Source organism: Colobus angolensis, unplaced genomic scaffold (genome assembly GCF_000951035.1).
Source record: "Colobus angolensis palliatus isolate OR3802 unplaced genomic scaffold, Cang.pa_1.0 Scaffold101, whole genome shotgun sequence".
NCBI lineage: Eukaryota > Metazoa > Chordata > Mammalia > Primates > Cercopithecidae > Colobus > Colobus angolensis.
Genome location: NW_012111031.1, coordinates 363,948 through 378,462, shown reverse-complemented (window position 1 = coordinate 378,462; position 14,515 = coordinate 363,948). Strand labels below are relative to the sequence as shown.

At 46.6% G+C, this 14,515-nt stretch overlaps 1 protein-coding gene across 1 annotated transcript in view; it reads right to left on the bottom strand.

Annotated features, from left to right (window-relative positions):
- The window catches only part of LOC105509676, a 32,649-nt gene extending 18,492 nt beyond the window's left edge, over positions 1-14,157 (bottom strand). The window contains exons 1-2 of the mRNA XM_011939028.1: positions 14,027-14,157; positions 7,442-7,522 (exon numbers count right to left, since the gene is read on the bottom strand). Coding sequence (XP_011794418.1) covers positions 7,442-7,499 — 58 coding nt within the window. The 5' untranslated portion in view covers positions 7,500-7,522; positions 14,027-14,157. The remainder of the gene's footprint in view (positions 1-7,441; positions 7,523-14,026) is intronic.
- Between the last annotated feature and the right edge of the window lie 358 nt (positions 14,158-14,515).

Below are 14,515 nucleotides of genomic sequence, written 5' to 3'. Positions count from 1 at the left end.
CTAAAGAGGCTTTTAGACTCTTGCTCAAGGTCTAAAGAGGCTCACTCTTGCTCGAGGTCGAGGTCTAAAGAGGCTCACTCTTGCTCAAGGTCTAATGAGGCTCACTCTTACTCAAGGTCTAATGAGGCTCACTCTTGCTCAAAGTCTAATGAGGCTCACTCTTGCTTGAAGCCTAATGAGGCTCACTCTTGCTCGAAGTCTAATGAAGCTCACTCTTGCTCGAGGTCTAGGTCTAAAGAGGTTCACTCTTGCTTGAGTTCTAAAGAGGCTCACTCTTGCTCAAGGTCTAATGAGGCTCACTCTTGCTCAAAATCTAATGAGGCTCACTCTTGCTCAAAGTCTAATGAGGCTCCCTCTTGCTCGAGGTCTAATGAGGCTCACTCTCGCTTGAGGTCTAGGTCTAAAGAGGCTCACTCTTGCCTGAGGTCTAGGTCTAAAGAGGCTCACTCTTGCTTGAGGTCTAGGTCTAATGAGGCTCACTCTTGCTCAGGGTCTAATGAGGCTCACTCTTGCTCAAGGTCTAATGAGACTCACTCTTGCTCGAGGTCTAGGGCTAAAGAGGCTCGCTCTTGCTCGAAGTCTAATGAGGCTCACTTTTGCTCACTGCACCTCAGAGCCATGACTCTCAGGGTCTATGGCCGCTCTAGATCTCACAAACCAGGATCAGACAAACGGCACCTGGGAATCTGCATTTAAAAGCAACTCCCACCCTGGCATGGTTGCTCACACCTGTCTGGCATTTTCGAAGGCTGAGGCAGGTGGATCTCTTGAGACCAGAAGTTTGAAACCCACCTGGGCAGCATGGCAAAACCCCATTTCTACAAAAAATACAAAAATTAGCCAGGTGTGGTGGTGCGCCTGTGGTCCCAGCTACTGGGGAGGCTGCCTGAGATGGAAGGATCGCCTGAACCCAGGAGTTCAAGTCTGTAGTGAACCATGATCCTGTCTCTGCACTCTGGCCTGGGCAACAATGCAAGACCCCATCTAAATAAAATAAAATAAAAGCAACTCCCAGGTGATCGTGAAGTAGCCTGTTTCTGTAAGCTGGCTAGAGAATCTTCAGGAGCTTCCTAGAGTCGTCTGCTCAACGTGGTGTGAGGTGCTGGGGTTGGGCTAGGTTGTAGGATCCACTGGGATGGAAGTCATCAGCAGTTACCGGCATGAGGCCTTCTTTACCCTTTGCTCCTAATAAGGACACCCAAGCCACCATCAGGAATCAGGGAGCCCCACTCTCGCCTGATCTCCCTGCCTCCTGGGGCATCTGGTTACCCATCCTCAGTCTTTGGTGCTCTCTGGAACAGAGGCTGAGCTTTCTGGTGATGCCGCTGTTGCGATGGAAGCGGCTTGAGAGCAGTGACCACCACTAGTTAATACTGTACTGCCTCTGGTCTACTGAGCACAAATTCCAATGCAACTCAGAGTGCGACATTCTGGCTTCTGATACCATGAGAGTCTCCATCTAGAAAGTCAGTTTGAAAGAGCTGAGTGAAGAAAAAACTCAACTTGAGGGTCCCAGAGGAGAAAATAATTCAAAATTAGAGCAATAGTGGGAGGATATTAGAATCAAAACGTTGGAGTCAAGTCATTGTTTATGCCAAGAACACAGATAAGCTGATTCCTGATTTACTGAAGGTTGGGAAAAGACAGAACATTGGGAAGGGTGCCCTCCTCAGGGTGGCTTTTGGGTTGCTAGCTCCAGATCCTCACTCCCCTCTTGCAGTGCATTTCAGGGTGGGCTGCTCTCACGGCTGTTGATTGCTGCTGCGCATGATTGTTGGAGGGAGCGGCATGGTAGCACGTGTTAAAGATACGCTGCCATCCAGTTATCAGTCAAAATAGGTAGCTGGGAGAATTCAATGCATTTTTAAATGGATAATCTTGGTAGGAAAAGTGGGTAGCTTGTGGTCTGTTCTCAAGGATCTCCAGAGTCTGATTCCTATGAATAGCAAGTATTAATGTATCCCCAGATCTTTTGCTTGACAGTTTAGTGCAGAAACTGAGACCAGGACCCAGCAGTTTTTCTCTGCAACACCACACTTCGGGGTTCCCCTGAGCTATCAAATACCTAGAAGGCAACTGGCAAAGAGTGCAGGAAGAGAAACTCCAACTAAACTCCTCTTTCCAAACTGCCCTCTCCACCTCCCTGTATCTGTAATGGTGTCCAAACTCCAGTCACCCAGACCACTTCTGCCCTCTCCTGGTATGTTCAGTCATTCTGTCTCTGCCTCATGTTTCCACCCACTCCTCTTCTCCAGCCCTGCACCAGCACCCTGCATTGCCACAGCCACCCACTAATCCCCAGAGGTCACAGCTAATAGCAATTTATAGGAGGGGGTATTTTTATTAGCACTTCATCTACTTTGAACAGAGATGAACTTCTTTATAGATATTCAGCTATTCATTCTTGCATTTGACCAAGGTTTGGGTAGATGCAAAGTGAGATGAGAAACTTCGGCAATGAGGACTTCACGACCTCTTAAGGGAGATGAGATGTGCACCCAAGGGACAGTACAAATCAGTGTGTGGAATGGACCAGCAGGGGCAGCGCATGAAGCAGTAAGGAAGCCTGGAGGAGGAAAGAGTCCCCAGGAAATCAAGGAAGGCCTCAAGGAGGAGGTGATATTGGTACTGGGTGTTGATGGATGGGTAGGATTTTTGATGGACTGAATTGTGGGAAGATGACTTTTCAGTCAAAGGAAAAAAAACCCAGAGGAAACAAAAGATTTGGGAGACAGAGACACTCAGAGTGGTTTGGGGGAGTGGCAAATCATGAAACGGAACTGAGCGTCCATCATCCATCAAAACAGAGAGAGATCAGATGGAAACTAGATATTGAGAAGAGAGGGCATTTCTGTTTTGCATATGGTTATTTGGATTTTATTAAGAAGATAAAGAGAGTTGTGGGGTTTGGAATTGGAAAGTGGCATAATCAAAGCTGAACCTTTGGAGAAAATGGGGACTAAAGGGGGTGGCTCTGGGGGTGAAGAGACCAGTGAAGTGGCTGTTGCATAACTAAGCCTGGAGAGCAATTGTGAGGCTTTGGCAGGCCCCTGAGCACCCACTAGGTGTGGGAATGAAGGGAAGAAAGGAGAAAAGAATGACCGAAGTGCTGTGCTTGGGTGACAAGCATGGTGGAGGCACTGAGAGAAATGTGAGGGACAGAAAGAGGAGGGGCTTTAGGGAAAGGATGTATTTGGTTCAGAATCCACTGCATTTAATGTGCCAGGGGAATGAATGGGAGTATGGGTTTCTAAAACCACCTCCACTGCCTGCTTTTGAGATTTTCAGCTGTTCACATAACAGGACGAATTAGTAAGAAACATTGGACCCTTCCGCAATACTGATGCTGCCATCTCTTTCTCTAATCCCTGAAAAGAGAGGGCAACCTTGTGTTTCTTGAAGCCCACGAAGAGTAATTCTATGGGATTGTCCCAATAAAAAGGGATGCAGGGCATTCCCCCAAAGAGGAGGAGCAATGAAGAAGGGGCTGCTGAGGGTAGAACCTGGGGTTGGCGGCCCCTTCCTTGCAGTATTCAAAAGGAATTGCTACTAGAAGCACCTAGGGAGGCGGCACCAGGTCCCCAGGCTCGTAAAAACCCTGACATCTCAAGCTTGATACCGGTGCTGGCCTGATAGCAAGGACAGAGCGTGCTGCTGTGTGGTTTGTGCAGAGAAGAGAGGGCCTGTGTGAGGCTCTGGGGCTGAGTGAAGGTTGGAAATCCTCTCGCTTGGAAGAAGGGTGCACTTTTCTTCCAACAAAAGCACGATCTACTCCTAAACTGTGTCCTGGAAGCTACCACTGCTGGGGGCCACCTTTTAAACACTGCACAAAGGGTCTGTAGAGGAAATAATGGCTTACCACAGAGCAGGAGCACACCCTGCCCCAGACCCCCAAAAGAGGAAAACGTGATTCCTCCTCTGCAACTCCCACACTTGAATTCTTGTGTGACCCACAAGCCCAGGACTGGTTTTCCTGGTACTCTGGCAAGTAGGAGTTCAGAGTCAAATGAATTTTATTTAGAGAGGAAGAAGTTTTAAAGTTTTAAAAGTACGTTAAAAATAAATTAATGTGCTATTTCTCCTGGCCAGTGTTGTAGAATAAAATCTGCCACTGTCTGTTTAGTATGTTGAGTTGCGTAAATTTCTCTCATAGCTGGGGGCCTGCAAACACCACCTAGAGTCACGGTTCCTTCATCCAGGCCTGAGCAGAAGGTCTTTCTCCTGGTGTCCCCCTTGAACATGGACTTTGCTGGGCCCTTCTCTGCTGTTGTCTCCAAGTGGAGTTGAAGGGGACTTCCCAGGACCCGCTGACAGGTGCAATGACCTGGATTCACTGCACTTGTCCGTTTAATTGAGTTATCCTGTGAGGGCTGGAGTCCACTGCACACGCTGCACACGTATTCATCAAGATTTCACTGCTGCCCAGGGATGGAAGTGATCCTCCAGGGTGGCAGCAGGCTGCAGGGAAGCAAATGTGCCGCAGCAGAGAGCTTGACAGAGAAAGTGCCAGATGGGAAGGCTGAGAGCCAAGGCTGCACAGTGGCCCAAGAGAGCTCCAGAAAGCTCCCGCAGGTGGCTTGCTGGGGTCTGAGAGCACGGAGACCACCCTGCTCCCTGGATGAACGACCAGATAAACAAGCCATTCCTTTGAGGCCGCCACCACTTAGCAAACTCCACATGTGGATAGGGACAGCACCAACCAATCTAACGGGGATATCTGGAGATTGTTCCTAAAGCATAAGATAAAGTAAAAATAAAATCTTAATTCTCTTTTTTTCTTTTTTGGGGACGGAGTCTCACTCTGTCATCAGGCTGGAGTGTGCAGCAGCACGATCTCGGATCACTGCAACCTCCACCTCCCGGGTTCAAGCGATTCTCCTGTCCCAGCCTCCCGAATAGCTGGGACTACAGGCGCACGCCAACACACCCAGCTAATTTTTTTTTGTATTTTTACTACAGACAGGGTTTCATCATGTTGCAGGATGGTCTCGATCTCTTGACATCGTGATCTGCCCGCCTTGGTCTCCCAAAGTGTTGGGATTACAGGCGTGAGCCACTGCACCCGGCCAAAACTTTTATTTTCTAATTACATAAGTATGTAGCTTTATAGGAAATGTGGAAAATGTAGAAAACAAGACAGAAGAAAAATTAGAAGTCACTTGAAAGGAAAACACTACGGTACATGCATTTGCATCTATGTACTATTTTATCAGGTCTGGGATCAGGCCAAGGAGGCCAATTTTTCCCAGCCTAAGTTCTAAAAGACATATTAATTATGAAAATCCTTAAACATTCATACAAATACAGAGAGTAATAGAGCAAACATTCAGATACTTGCCACTCAGGTTTCCATCTGCATGCTTTTTAAGTTTTTAAATTTTTTAGTTGGAAATAATCCCAGTTTGCATTTCCTGGGGATAGGGATATTCTCTTATTAATATAGTACCTTAGTACAGTCTCAGCTTCTTAAATTTACATTGATACAATGTTTACTCTGCCATCCATATTCCAATGTTGATGACCTAATAAAGCCCTTGGCTTCAATCTAGGGTGAAGTAGTGCATTTTGTTGTCATATCTCCTTTGTGTGCTATGGTTTGAATGTGTCCCCTAAAGTTCATGTGTTGGAAACTCAATCCTCAATGCAAAAGTGTTGGGAAGTGGAGCCTAAATGAGAAGTGATCAGGCCCTAGGAGCAGAGTAAGTGGGTTCACGTCATCATTGGAGTGGCTTCATTATAAAAGGGGGAGTTCAGCTCTTTTTCTCTCACCCACATGATGGAAGGCCCACGGGGAAAACAGAAGCTGGTGTTTTTAGGAAACCTAAAATGTTTTTGTCTGGCTGGATTTTCCAGAGTGAGAAGGGAAGGAGTGATTCAAGAGGTAAACAGGGACCCAATCACAAAGGGTTTTGCAAGAGAGCAGAAGCTTCTGTTTCATTCCGCAGGAATGGGGAGTCACTGTGCAGTGAAGGACCTCCGAGAGGAGGTGCTGAGGGGAGGGGCAAGAGGCAGCGAGAGCAATTAGGAGGCCTTGCCATTGTGCTGGCTGAAGATGGAGATATTCATACAACGAGGGCAGAAATCTCAGCAATCAAAGAGGCCATCATTAGGCCAAGGTTGGCCTAGACCTTGACCAGCAGATTTACAGTGCAGTCAGGAAACATCCCTTTTTCTGGGAAACCCTGAGCATAATACTTCCTCTCTTGCCAACCTGCTGTTGCCATCAGCACTTCTGTTGCATAAACAGGTAGGATGTGTGTTGCGGGAGGTAGTGGTGGTTAATTTCCCGAAGATATAGAGCAACAACATAGCTGATGGTGTCTCCTTTCCCTGCCAGCAGTAAACCTATGAGTTTTCATCCTGCCAGAGCAGCAGAGGCCCTGGGTAGAGGCTCCAGCACCACTGTCCCACTTTGGCACCCACAGCAGCAGGTGTGCTCCAGGGCTGAAAGGGGGGTGGCCCTTAGAGCTGTCTCTGGGAGTAAAATGTCAGGGCTGTGCCTTAGGAGAATGAGGTGGGCACCGGGCCCATCGGCGAATGGAGAAGGCCAGTTGTATCTGGGAGCCGGCACTTCACTCATTTACCTGCTTAGTCAGTCAGTGCCTATTTATTGAGCTCCTACTGTGTGTCAGGCACTGCTGGAGGTGCTGGCATGCAGCAGTGCGGGAAACGTCACGGGAGGAGAGGTGGGAGGTGGACACTGTGTGCTAGGACATGGTAAGTACAGGTAAGGAAAGGTGTCAGCCCCTTGTTCTGCTGACCCTCCACCTTAGTCCACCACTACCCACTGACTGCTGCTTCCGGACATTAGTGCTTGGAGATGAGTTGCTTAAGGCTTCCCACAATGTTCCCTTTATTCACATTTCATCTGTAAAAGACCATACATCTCACCATGATGTAAAAGCTTTCATCCCAGGGACCCCCAAGGCCTGGGATCTGATTTTGGGGTCCCTTTTGGGATATTCCAAACACAAGAGAGACTGGGCCTTCTGAAATATGATCCAGTCCCTCTGGACACAAAGGCCCCAGCAGGTGATAGTGGGGAAACGTCCAATTTAGTAAGGAGACAGGTTGAGGCAGGAGTAAGGGAAAGCTACCCAGGTCCAAAGTGTCACACTGACCGACCGCCATGTTGCCCAGCACGGCTGCCATCATACATTGGTTGTAGCAGTGACTCCATTCACACACGTATTTTTCAAACACATATTACACGGAAAACACATACAGTGAACTATGGAAAGCTAGAGGTGAATAGGTAAGGAATGGAAGGAGAAGGCAGCCAACCGAGGGCCGGATACTGTCTTCCCCAGTTCTACCACCCTGGGGCCACCCCAAACCAAGTGCAGCCCACCCATATGATCCACTCCAGCTTTAGCTCACCAGGTGATCCCAGAGCTCCCAATCCTACAAAACCAGGGCATTTCTCAGAGCTGTGACTCACCATTGCTGGCTATTTTAGAAATGCACTGATGACACGTTTTCTCCAGACCTCCTGGCATCGTTCTTGCTCGCTGACAAAGTTCTGAGGATTAAAAATAATTCATTAGAAAGATGGTGGAAGGATTTACTCAGCACCAATAACCAACCCCCTCTGTGCATGTCAGTGGTGGCCTGTAGGGTGTTCTCAGTCAGCCCTGGGGGCCTGGGTGCCAGTGTCAGGTGTGGCCTTGTTAGTGGTTAGCGGGGCTGAGAAAAAGACCCCCTGTTCCACAGACGAGGGAACCAGGCTCAGGGAGGTTAAGAGGCTTGCCCAGTGAAACCAGCCAGGAAGACTGGCTGGAGACAGGCCTGGAGGGGGAGATGGTAAGAGCTCTCACTTGCTGAGCAATGGCTGCACCAGGCGTTGTGTTAACTCTTTAAATAGGCCATCTCATATTGAATTCCACAACAATCCTATCTGGGAAGTGTTATTGACTGCGTTTTACAGATGGTACCTTAGAGACCCTGAGAGCTTAAGATTCACCCTAAGACCAGAGCTGGCAACTGGCAGAGCCCACACTTGATCCAGGTATGGATCCAGGTACAGAGCAAGGGGCCCCTCACTTCCTGATGCAGCTGCTGCACTCTCCCAGGGTCCAAGCCGAAGGCGAACCATGGCCTTGACCAGAGCAGCCTGGGTCAAGACCCGAGCGGCCTGGAGCGCCACCCCGGCTCCCCTGTGGACCTGCTGTGGTCTGGGCAAATTGGTTGACACTGAGAGAAAGGGCTTTCCTTCCTTGGAAGAAATAGTCATACACATTTTAAATCCACAGAAAAACTCCAGCTCATCAAGACAGCAAAGTTTCCTGTCCGGTAAAATGAAGTAGCCCTATAAAGACATTAGGAGAGGAAGGGAGTCACTTTGTCCCTGAGGCTGGGTATGCGTGGTTCTACCACTTCCCACCATTTCGGTGCTTGGGAGTAGGGCCTCCATGGTGGCTGGCTGATCCAGGCAGGATCTGGGGCAGACATCCTCACTTCATACACAAATACTCCCCAGGAACCTGTCCAGAGTAGCCGTGGCTCCATTTAAAAGCATGATTTAACAGGGTCCTTTTTTCTCATATTGCAGGGGTTTGCAAACCAGGGGACCACAGCATTTTAGCAGCACTACCTGCAGGCCCTCCTGGGTGAACTACAGCTTAGGGCAGGAGGAACAGGCTGTGATGAGGAAGATTTGTAGTCTGAGGGCAGAGGTGGTCATGATGACAGAAGGAGAGCTTGCCTTGACCAGAATTGTGGATCATAGCAGGCGAGTCATTCCACCGCCAGTGTCAGCATGGGCCTGCAGGCAGGAGCCATGCAGCCTGCAGCTTCTCTCTGTAGCTGATCCACTGCTAGCACACGAGCAGGGTGGTTTGGCTGAGATTCGGGGTTCTTATTGCCCATCACTGTCCTTCTAGGACATGTCATGCTCAAAACCTGGCTTTGTGTCAGCAGGACCTTTATAGCAGGAAGCAGTGTGACCAGGGACAGTCCCCAACCAAAGGCGCATCACCAGCGCCCTGCCAAGGTCTTCCATGTTACCTCATTTAGTCTCCCTAGTTCTTCCAGAGGCAGGTATGCCCCATTTTACAGAGAAAACCAAGATTCAGATCAATTTGTTTGCTCACAGTCACCCAGCTAGTAAGTGGTAGAACTGGGGTTTGAAATGAGGCCTCAGAGACTCTATCTGAAACCTGGACTCTGTGCCTTCAAAGCCCAGAATCTCTCCACTTCGCCCCAGAGCAAGAATATAAAGGAGAAGAAACCTGGAAAGGAGAGGCGTCCCAAAGTGAGTCAGGGACTAAGCAAGGAGATCACGGTGGCTTCCTGGTCAGTCCTGTCATGCTTGATCCTATTTAGCCAGGCAAAGATTCTTATCCCTATTTTACAGATGAAGAAACTGAGGGTCAGAAAAGTGAAGGACTTGCCCAAGATCACACAGCCAGACTGGAATCCAGGTGTTTTGAGATCAGCCAAACTTGAGGTGCCTACTCTCTGTTAACCAGAATGGACTTTGACAGTTTTGACTGCAGTGAGATGATGGGACACAGAGTGGCAGGGCTGAGCACCCAAGGTTTTCTGACCCCCCAAACCCTGGGAATCCCAAATGCAGCGCTTGGGATTCAAGCGGTCCCTCTGCTGTTTCTGCCTCCTGACGCAGGCTCCCCCGCCCACTCTTCTCCTGGAAGCAACTATGGAGAATGCACATGAGTCCTTGTCTCCCTGGCACGCAGTAGGTCTTCAGTAGGTCTTCAGTATGTTTAATGAATAATTCCATTAACTACTATTCAAATGTCTCTTCGCAAGGCTCCATTTCCCCCCACAATGTCCTTGCAAAAACTGTGGCTGTGGTGTCCTTATACACAGAAAATCCAGGAACACCGCAGCCCTGAGTAAACCACAGCCTCCTTCCGCATCCTTTGACTCTGACATTCTACCAATTAAGGTGAAATGAGACCAGCTCTCTGGCCTAATGGGGTTTGCCAGGTGCACATCCTTTTGTTACACAGCAAGTAGGCCCCAAGCCATGGACAAATGGGTACTGTATGAATTACAGATTTATTGCTGATGTCCACACTTCATCAGGTTGATTGCCACAGGGGTGTCACAGAAGCTAAGCCACTTAAAACCCTGCCTGGAAGAACAGTGGGTCCTCCTGGACCCAATGATAAGCCCAGTTATCTAAAGGGGCCATGGCCCATCATGGCTCCTAAAGGCCCAGAAGGTTGGCTCCTTTCCTCACCCTTCTTATGGAACACAGAGGGTACACTTCACATAACAGAGAGAGTGTGTACTTCATGAACCGCAGCATTTTTCTCCTGGATCACAGAAGGGATAAAACAGAGGGAGGAGACATAAAAGCCATCTCTTTATACTTGCATGGTGGAGTTGCCACTGATTTAGAAAATTCCTTTGAAATGTGTTGAACAGTTTCTATCAGTGCCTACAAACCAAGACATTCCAGTCTTCAAATCCATAGCAGCTTTGCAGAAGCTAACGAGATTTGTCTGTGTCACATTATAACAACACATTTCTATCTTGGGCCATTCCCTGGGGTAAGAGGCACACACTTTAGCCTCCTGTGAATCCTGAAGAACAATGTTTCACCACAGAAAGTAATATAGAGCTGCATATACATTTTTTTAAATTCAAATATCCTAAATTGGCTGATCCCTGTAGCCACTGTGACTAAGGTAGAAACATCAATCTGAAAAACAGTGATATCTTCATTGATAATAGTATCAGACCACATGAGGTGGGAGCCAATAGAACACACCAACACAAGGTGCAGGTATTAGATCCATTTTATAAATGAGGAGACTCTTATTCCTTCAAGCTTGTTATTTTCATAAACTGGCAAGATGGATGAGAACTAAAAAAAGAATGATGTGCTGTTAATTCTGTCACACCTTAAAGAATGTTCCCTAAGAGATGGGTAGCAGCGGCAGTAGAACTCAGCTTTGGCAACCAGCCAGAAAGGGAAGACAGAATTCCCAGGTACAGTCCCAAATGCTGGCCGACAAACTTTGCATATTATGTTCAACTTCCCTTACAAGGAATACAATGTTAAACACACACACACACACACACACAATCATATGACCTCATGCATGTAATAATGTCTGCAGATCTATGTAAACACATGGAAAAAGATCAGAAGCATAAATGATAAACCACTGTGAATAACTGTTCCCTATGAAGGCAGGTACAGGGATATGGGGCCACTGGGGCTGGGGTAGGGGTAGGTAGGAATGTGTCACAGGCAGGCGTGGGAAGTATTTTCATTTCCACTTTATACCCAAATATTGCCTTGCCTTTTCCCCCATTAGCAGGTTTTACCATTATAATTTTAGACTTCTTTTTAAAACCTCTTAAAATTCAAGAAGTATTATTTGAAATGAAAAGTACTTTGCTCTCCAAAAGTCCAGAGACTTTTAAAAAGCAGCATGTAGGGGATAGATGAGCAGGAAGGAGTAAGTCCACCAGGGAGCAGAAACAAAAAGGAGAGAGATGATGCGATGGTCGTAGGCAATATTTTTCTCTTTTGGAATATTTTCTTTAAAAATTACAGAAGTGAATTCAGAGAAATTAGATCATGGAGAAAAGAAAATCATTAATCATTATAAACAACGGCAGAACTTCTAGCCCAAAAACTGCTAGTATTTTGGAGCTTTTCTTTTAAGTATATGCATATATACATATGCATATGTGCATGTACACAAATTTTACACGGTTGCAATAATCAGGCACATTAAGTGAACACATCACATTCTGACATAAGCATTCTTTCTGTCACCATTTGGTCTTCAGAACTCTCATTTTCGCAGCTGAATTATAATCCACAGAGTAGGTTATATCAAACTATATTTCTCTAAATCTTGTTGGATATTTACTTTCCACTCATAACTAATCCTAAGACACATGTCTCTCCATGAAAAGTGCTTTGTTTTATGCACATATAGATGTCTTGGAATAGTTATTTAATTAAAAAGAATAAGCAACATTTTGGCTTTGAGGTAAAATTGACTTCTAAATGAGTTGTATCCATTTCCAGTGCCACCAGCAATATGAGAATGGCAGTTTCACCACACTTAACCAGCACTGGGTGGCTGAAAGACTAATGTATTTTTATTACTCTCATAGGCAAAAGTGGAAATTAATTATTTTAATTTACATATTTGATTGCCAGTGATATTGCCAATTCTTTCTAGACTCATTTCCCAGTTGTATGTTCCCCTTTGTGATTTGGTTTTTATGACCCATGATACGGATTTATTTCAATTCAGAGGAAGCCCACAAAGAAAGCTGCAATTTGAGAAAATAGCAGTGAATCTACTTTTTGATTCACAGAATTCACTGTGTGAATTTGCAGATTCAAATATGCTACAAAAGACCTATTCACTATTATGGTGGGGACTTGAACAACTCACAAAAAATTGCACGTTCCTTGGAGCCCTTTGAAGTGGCAGCTCTTCCAGGAGAGGGTCCCTCCACAGCAGGAGATGCCCAAAAGAGCAAATACATACTAATGAGGGATTCATGTCAATGCAATCCATTTAATGATTGACTAAAATCTGTAATGACACAGATTTTAGTCAATTTCTATACCTTCTACTAAGAAAATGTACATTTTTTTCTTATTTGATAGAAAGTTTTCTTATTTGTTAGAAATCTGAAACAGGAAGAGATTGGGGTAACAGGCTGGGCAGTACCTTCTCTCCAGTGTGAACAAGCAGTGACTTACAAGTCCATCCTTGTGCATGCTGTGATAGGACTGTGTGTCTCACACCTGCCTCTGCACCTAGAAGGGCAGTGATAATAGCTCCTGCTGCTTCCTATCCTAGCAGCTGAGTGATAATAAAGGGCACGATGGGAATTAATCAATAATATTTGCCAAATGACATGCTCAATGCATTTTCAATTTTCAATCCAATTGATATATCTCAGTGGTTCTCAATCAGAGGTGATCTGACCCCCAAGGCACATTTGGCAATATGTGGAGACATTTTTAATAGTCATAGCTGGGGCAGGGCTGTCGATAAAGAGACCAGAGATGCTGAAAAACATCCTGCAAGGAGCAGGGCAGTCCCCAACAACAGAGTTATCTGCTCCAAAATGCCAATGGGACTAGATCTGAGAAACTTTCTATGTCTGTCTAATGTTCTCAGTTTTAGAGTTCAAATTTGTAAAATTCTACCTTTTTTTAACCTCTGAGTTGTGTCATGAACCAACAGTAAACATATATATGTGTGTGTGTGTGTGTGTGTGTATGTGTATACACACACATAAATATATATATATATGATTGTGTTTTTACTGATTGGCTTGGTAAATTAAACTATTTATTCCTAAATCAACTGTGAGGACCGACTCACTCTTGGTTTTGAATAACATTGAATATTAGACATTAACCATCCCCATACCTGTTCCTTCAAAGCAGATGTTAACTAGTATTGTTGAATATTTCCAACAAACATTTCGGGTGCTCAGGACACAGTCCTTTCTTATCTGTAACTCTCTATGTAACCTGTGCTGTTTTCTCTCCTAACTATGCCCAAATGCATGAATTCAGTGGAAGTTATTGCATACCTACTGTGTCTCAGAGTCATTCCACAACCTCCCTAGGATGCCTTCATTGTTTGGCTCCTAGGAAATGAAAAATGCACTTCCTTTGAGCTCTACCACCCCTTTAAAATGACCAAGTCAAAGCCACTTGCTCAGAGCCCCAACAGGTAAGACACGGAGGTGACGTCTGTAGTCCCCACTCGCTGTCCTGCAGCCGGCAGGTTGTTTCTAAGAGACCCACACAACGTGCCTTCGCCCTGCAGTCATTATTCCTTTACAATTGTTCTCTTCTCCAGAAAACCCATTTGCCTTAGACTCAGTGAAGATTGTTTTCTTTCCCGCCATACAATTAAGAAAAGCACTTCCACAATACAGTCATTTTCTTTCCAGGAAGCATAAATCAGCACATTGGCATCTTCCTGAGAATGATTTCAAGAAACCCTCTGCTAGGACTCTCTCTCCAACTTCACAGGCTGTCCAGGGCTGCCGGACTCACCTGAGCTGAGCAGAGTGGGATCCAGAATCGGGCAGCACTCAGCACTTCTGTGGTCCCGGTGTCCAGGCCTGACTTTGTGGGGTTCCTCTTCACTTGGGGCTCCCACTCCCTGGTGCACGCTTTCTTTCTCCCTTTCTCTCCCGCAGCACAACAGCAACTCGTGGCTTTTCCTCTAAGGGGCGGGTTCTCTCCATTTCCCACTCCCACGTGCCGGGAGAGCAGCCCCATCGCCGGCTCATACCCCTGCAGTGTTCCCTAGGCCCGCAGGGGGGCAGCAGAGCGACCCCGGGGGCTGTGGAAAGATGGCCGACCCCTTGGAGTTAGGAATTCCCACGGGAAACATTTCATTTCAGTCCCTTAGGCACTAAACCTAGGGATTTAGTTCTGGTGCGAGCCCCTTCTCACCCCTTGCCCTTCCTGCATGTTGGTGGCACACAAGGACGAGAGGACCAAACAGCGGCTGCTTAGGAAATAGGGTGAAGGTACTCA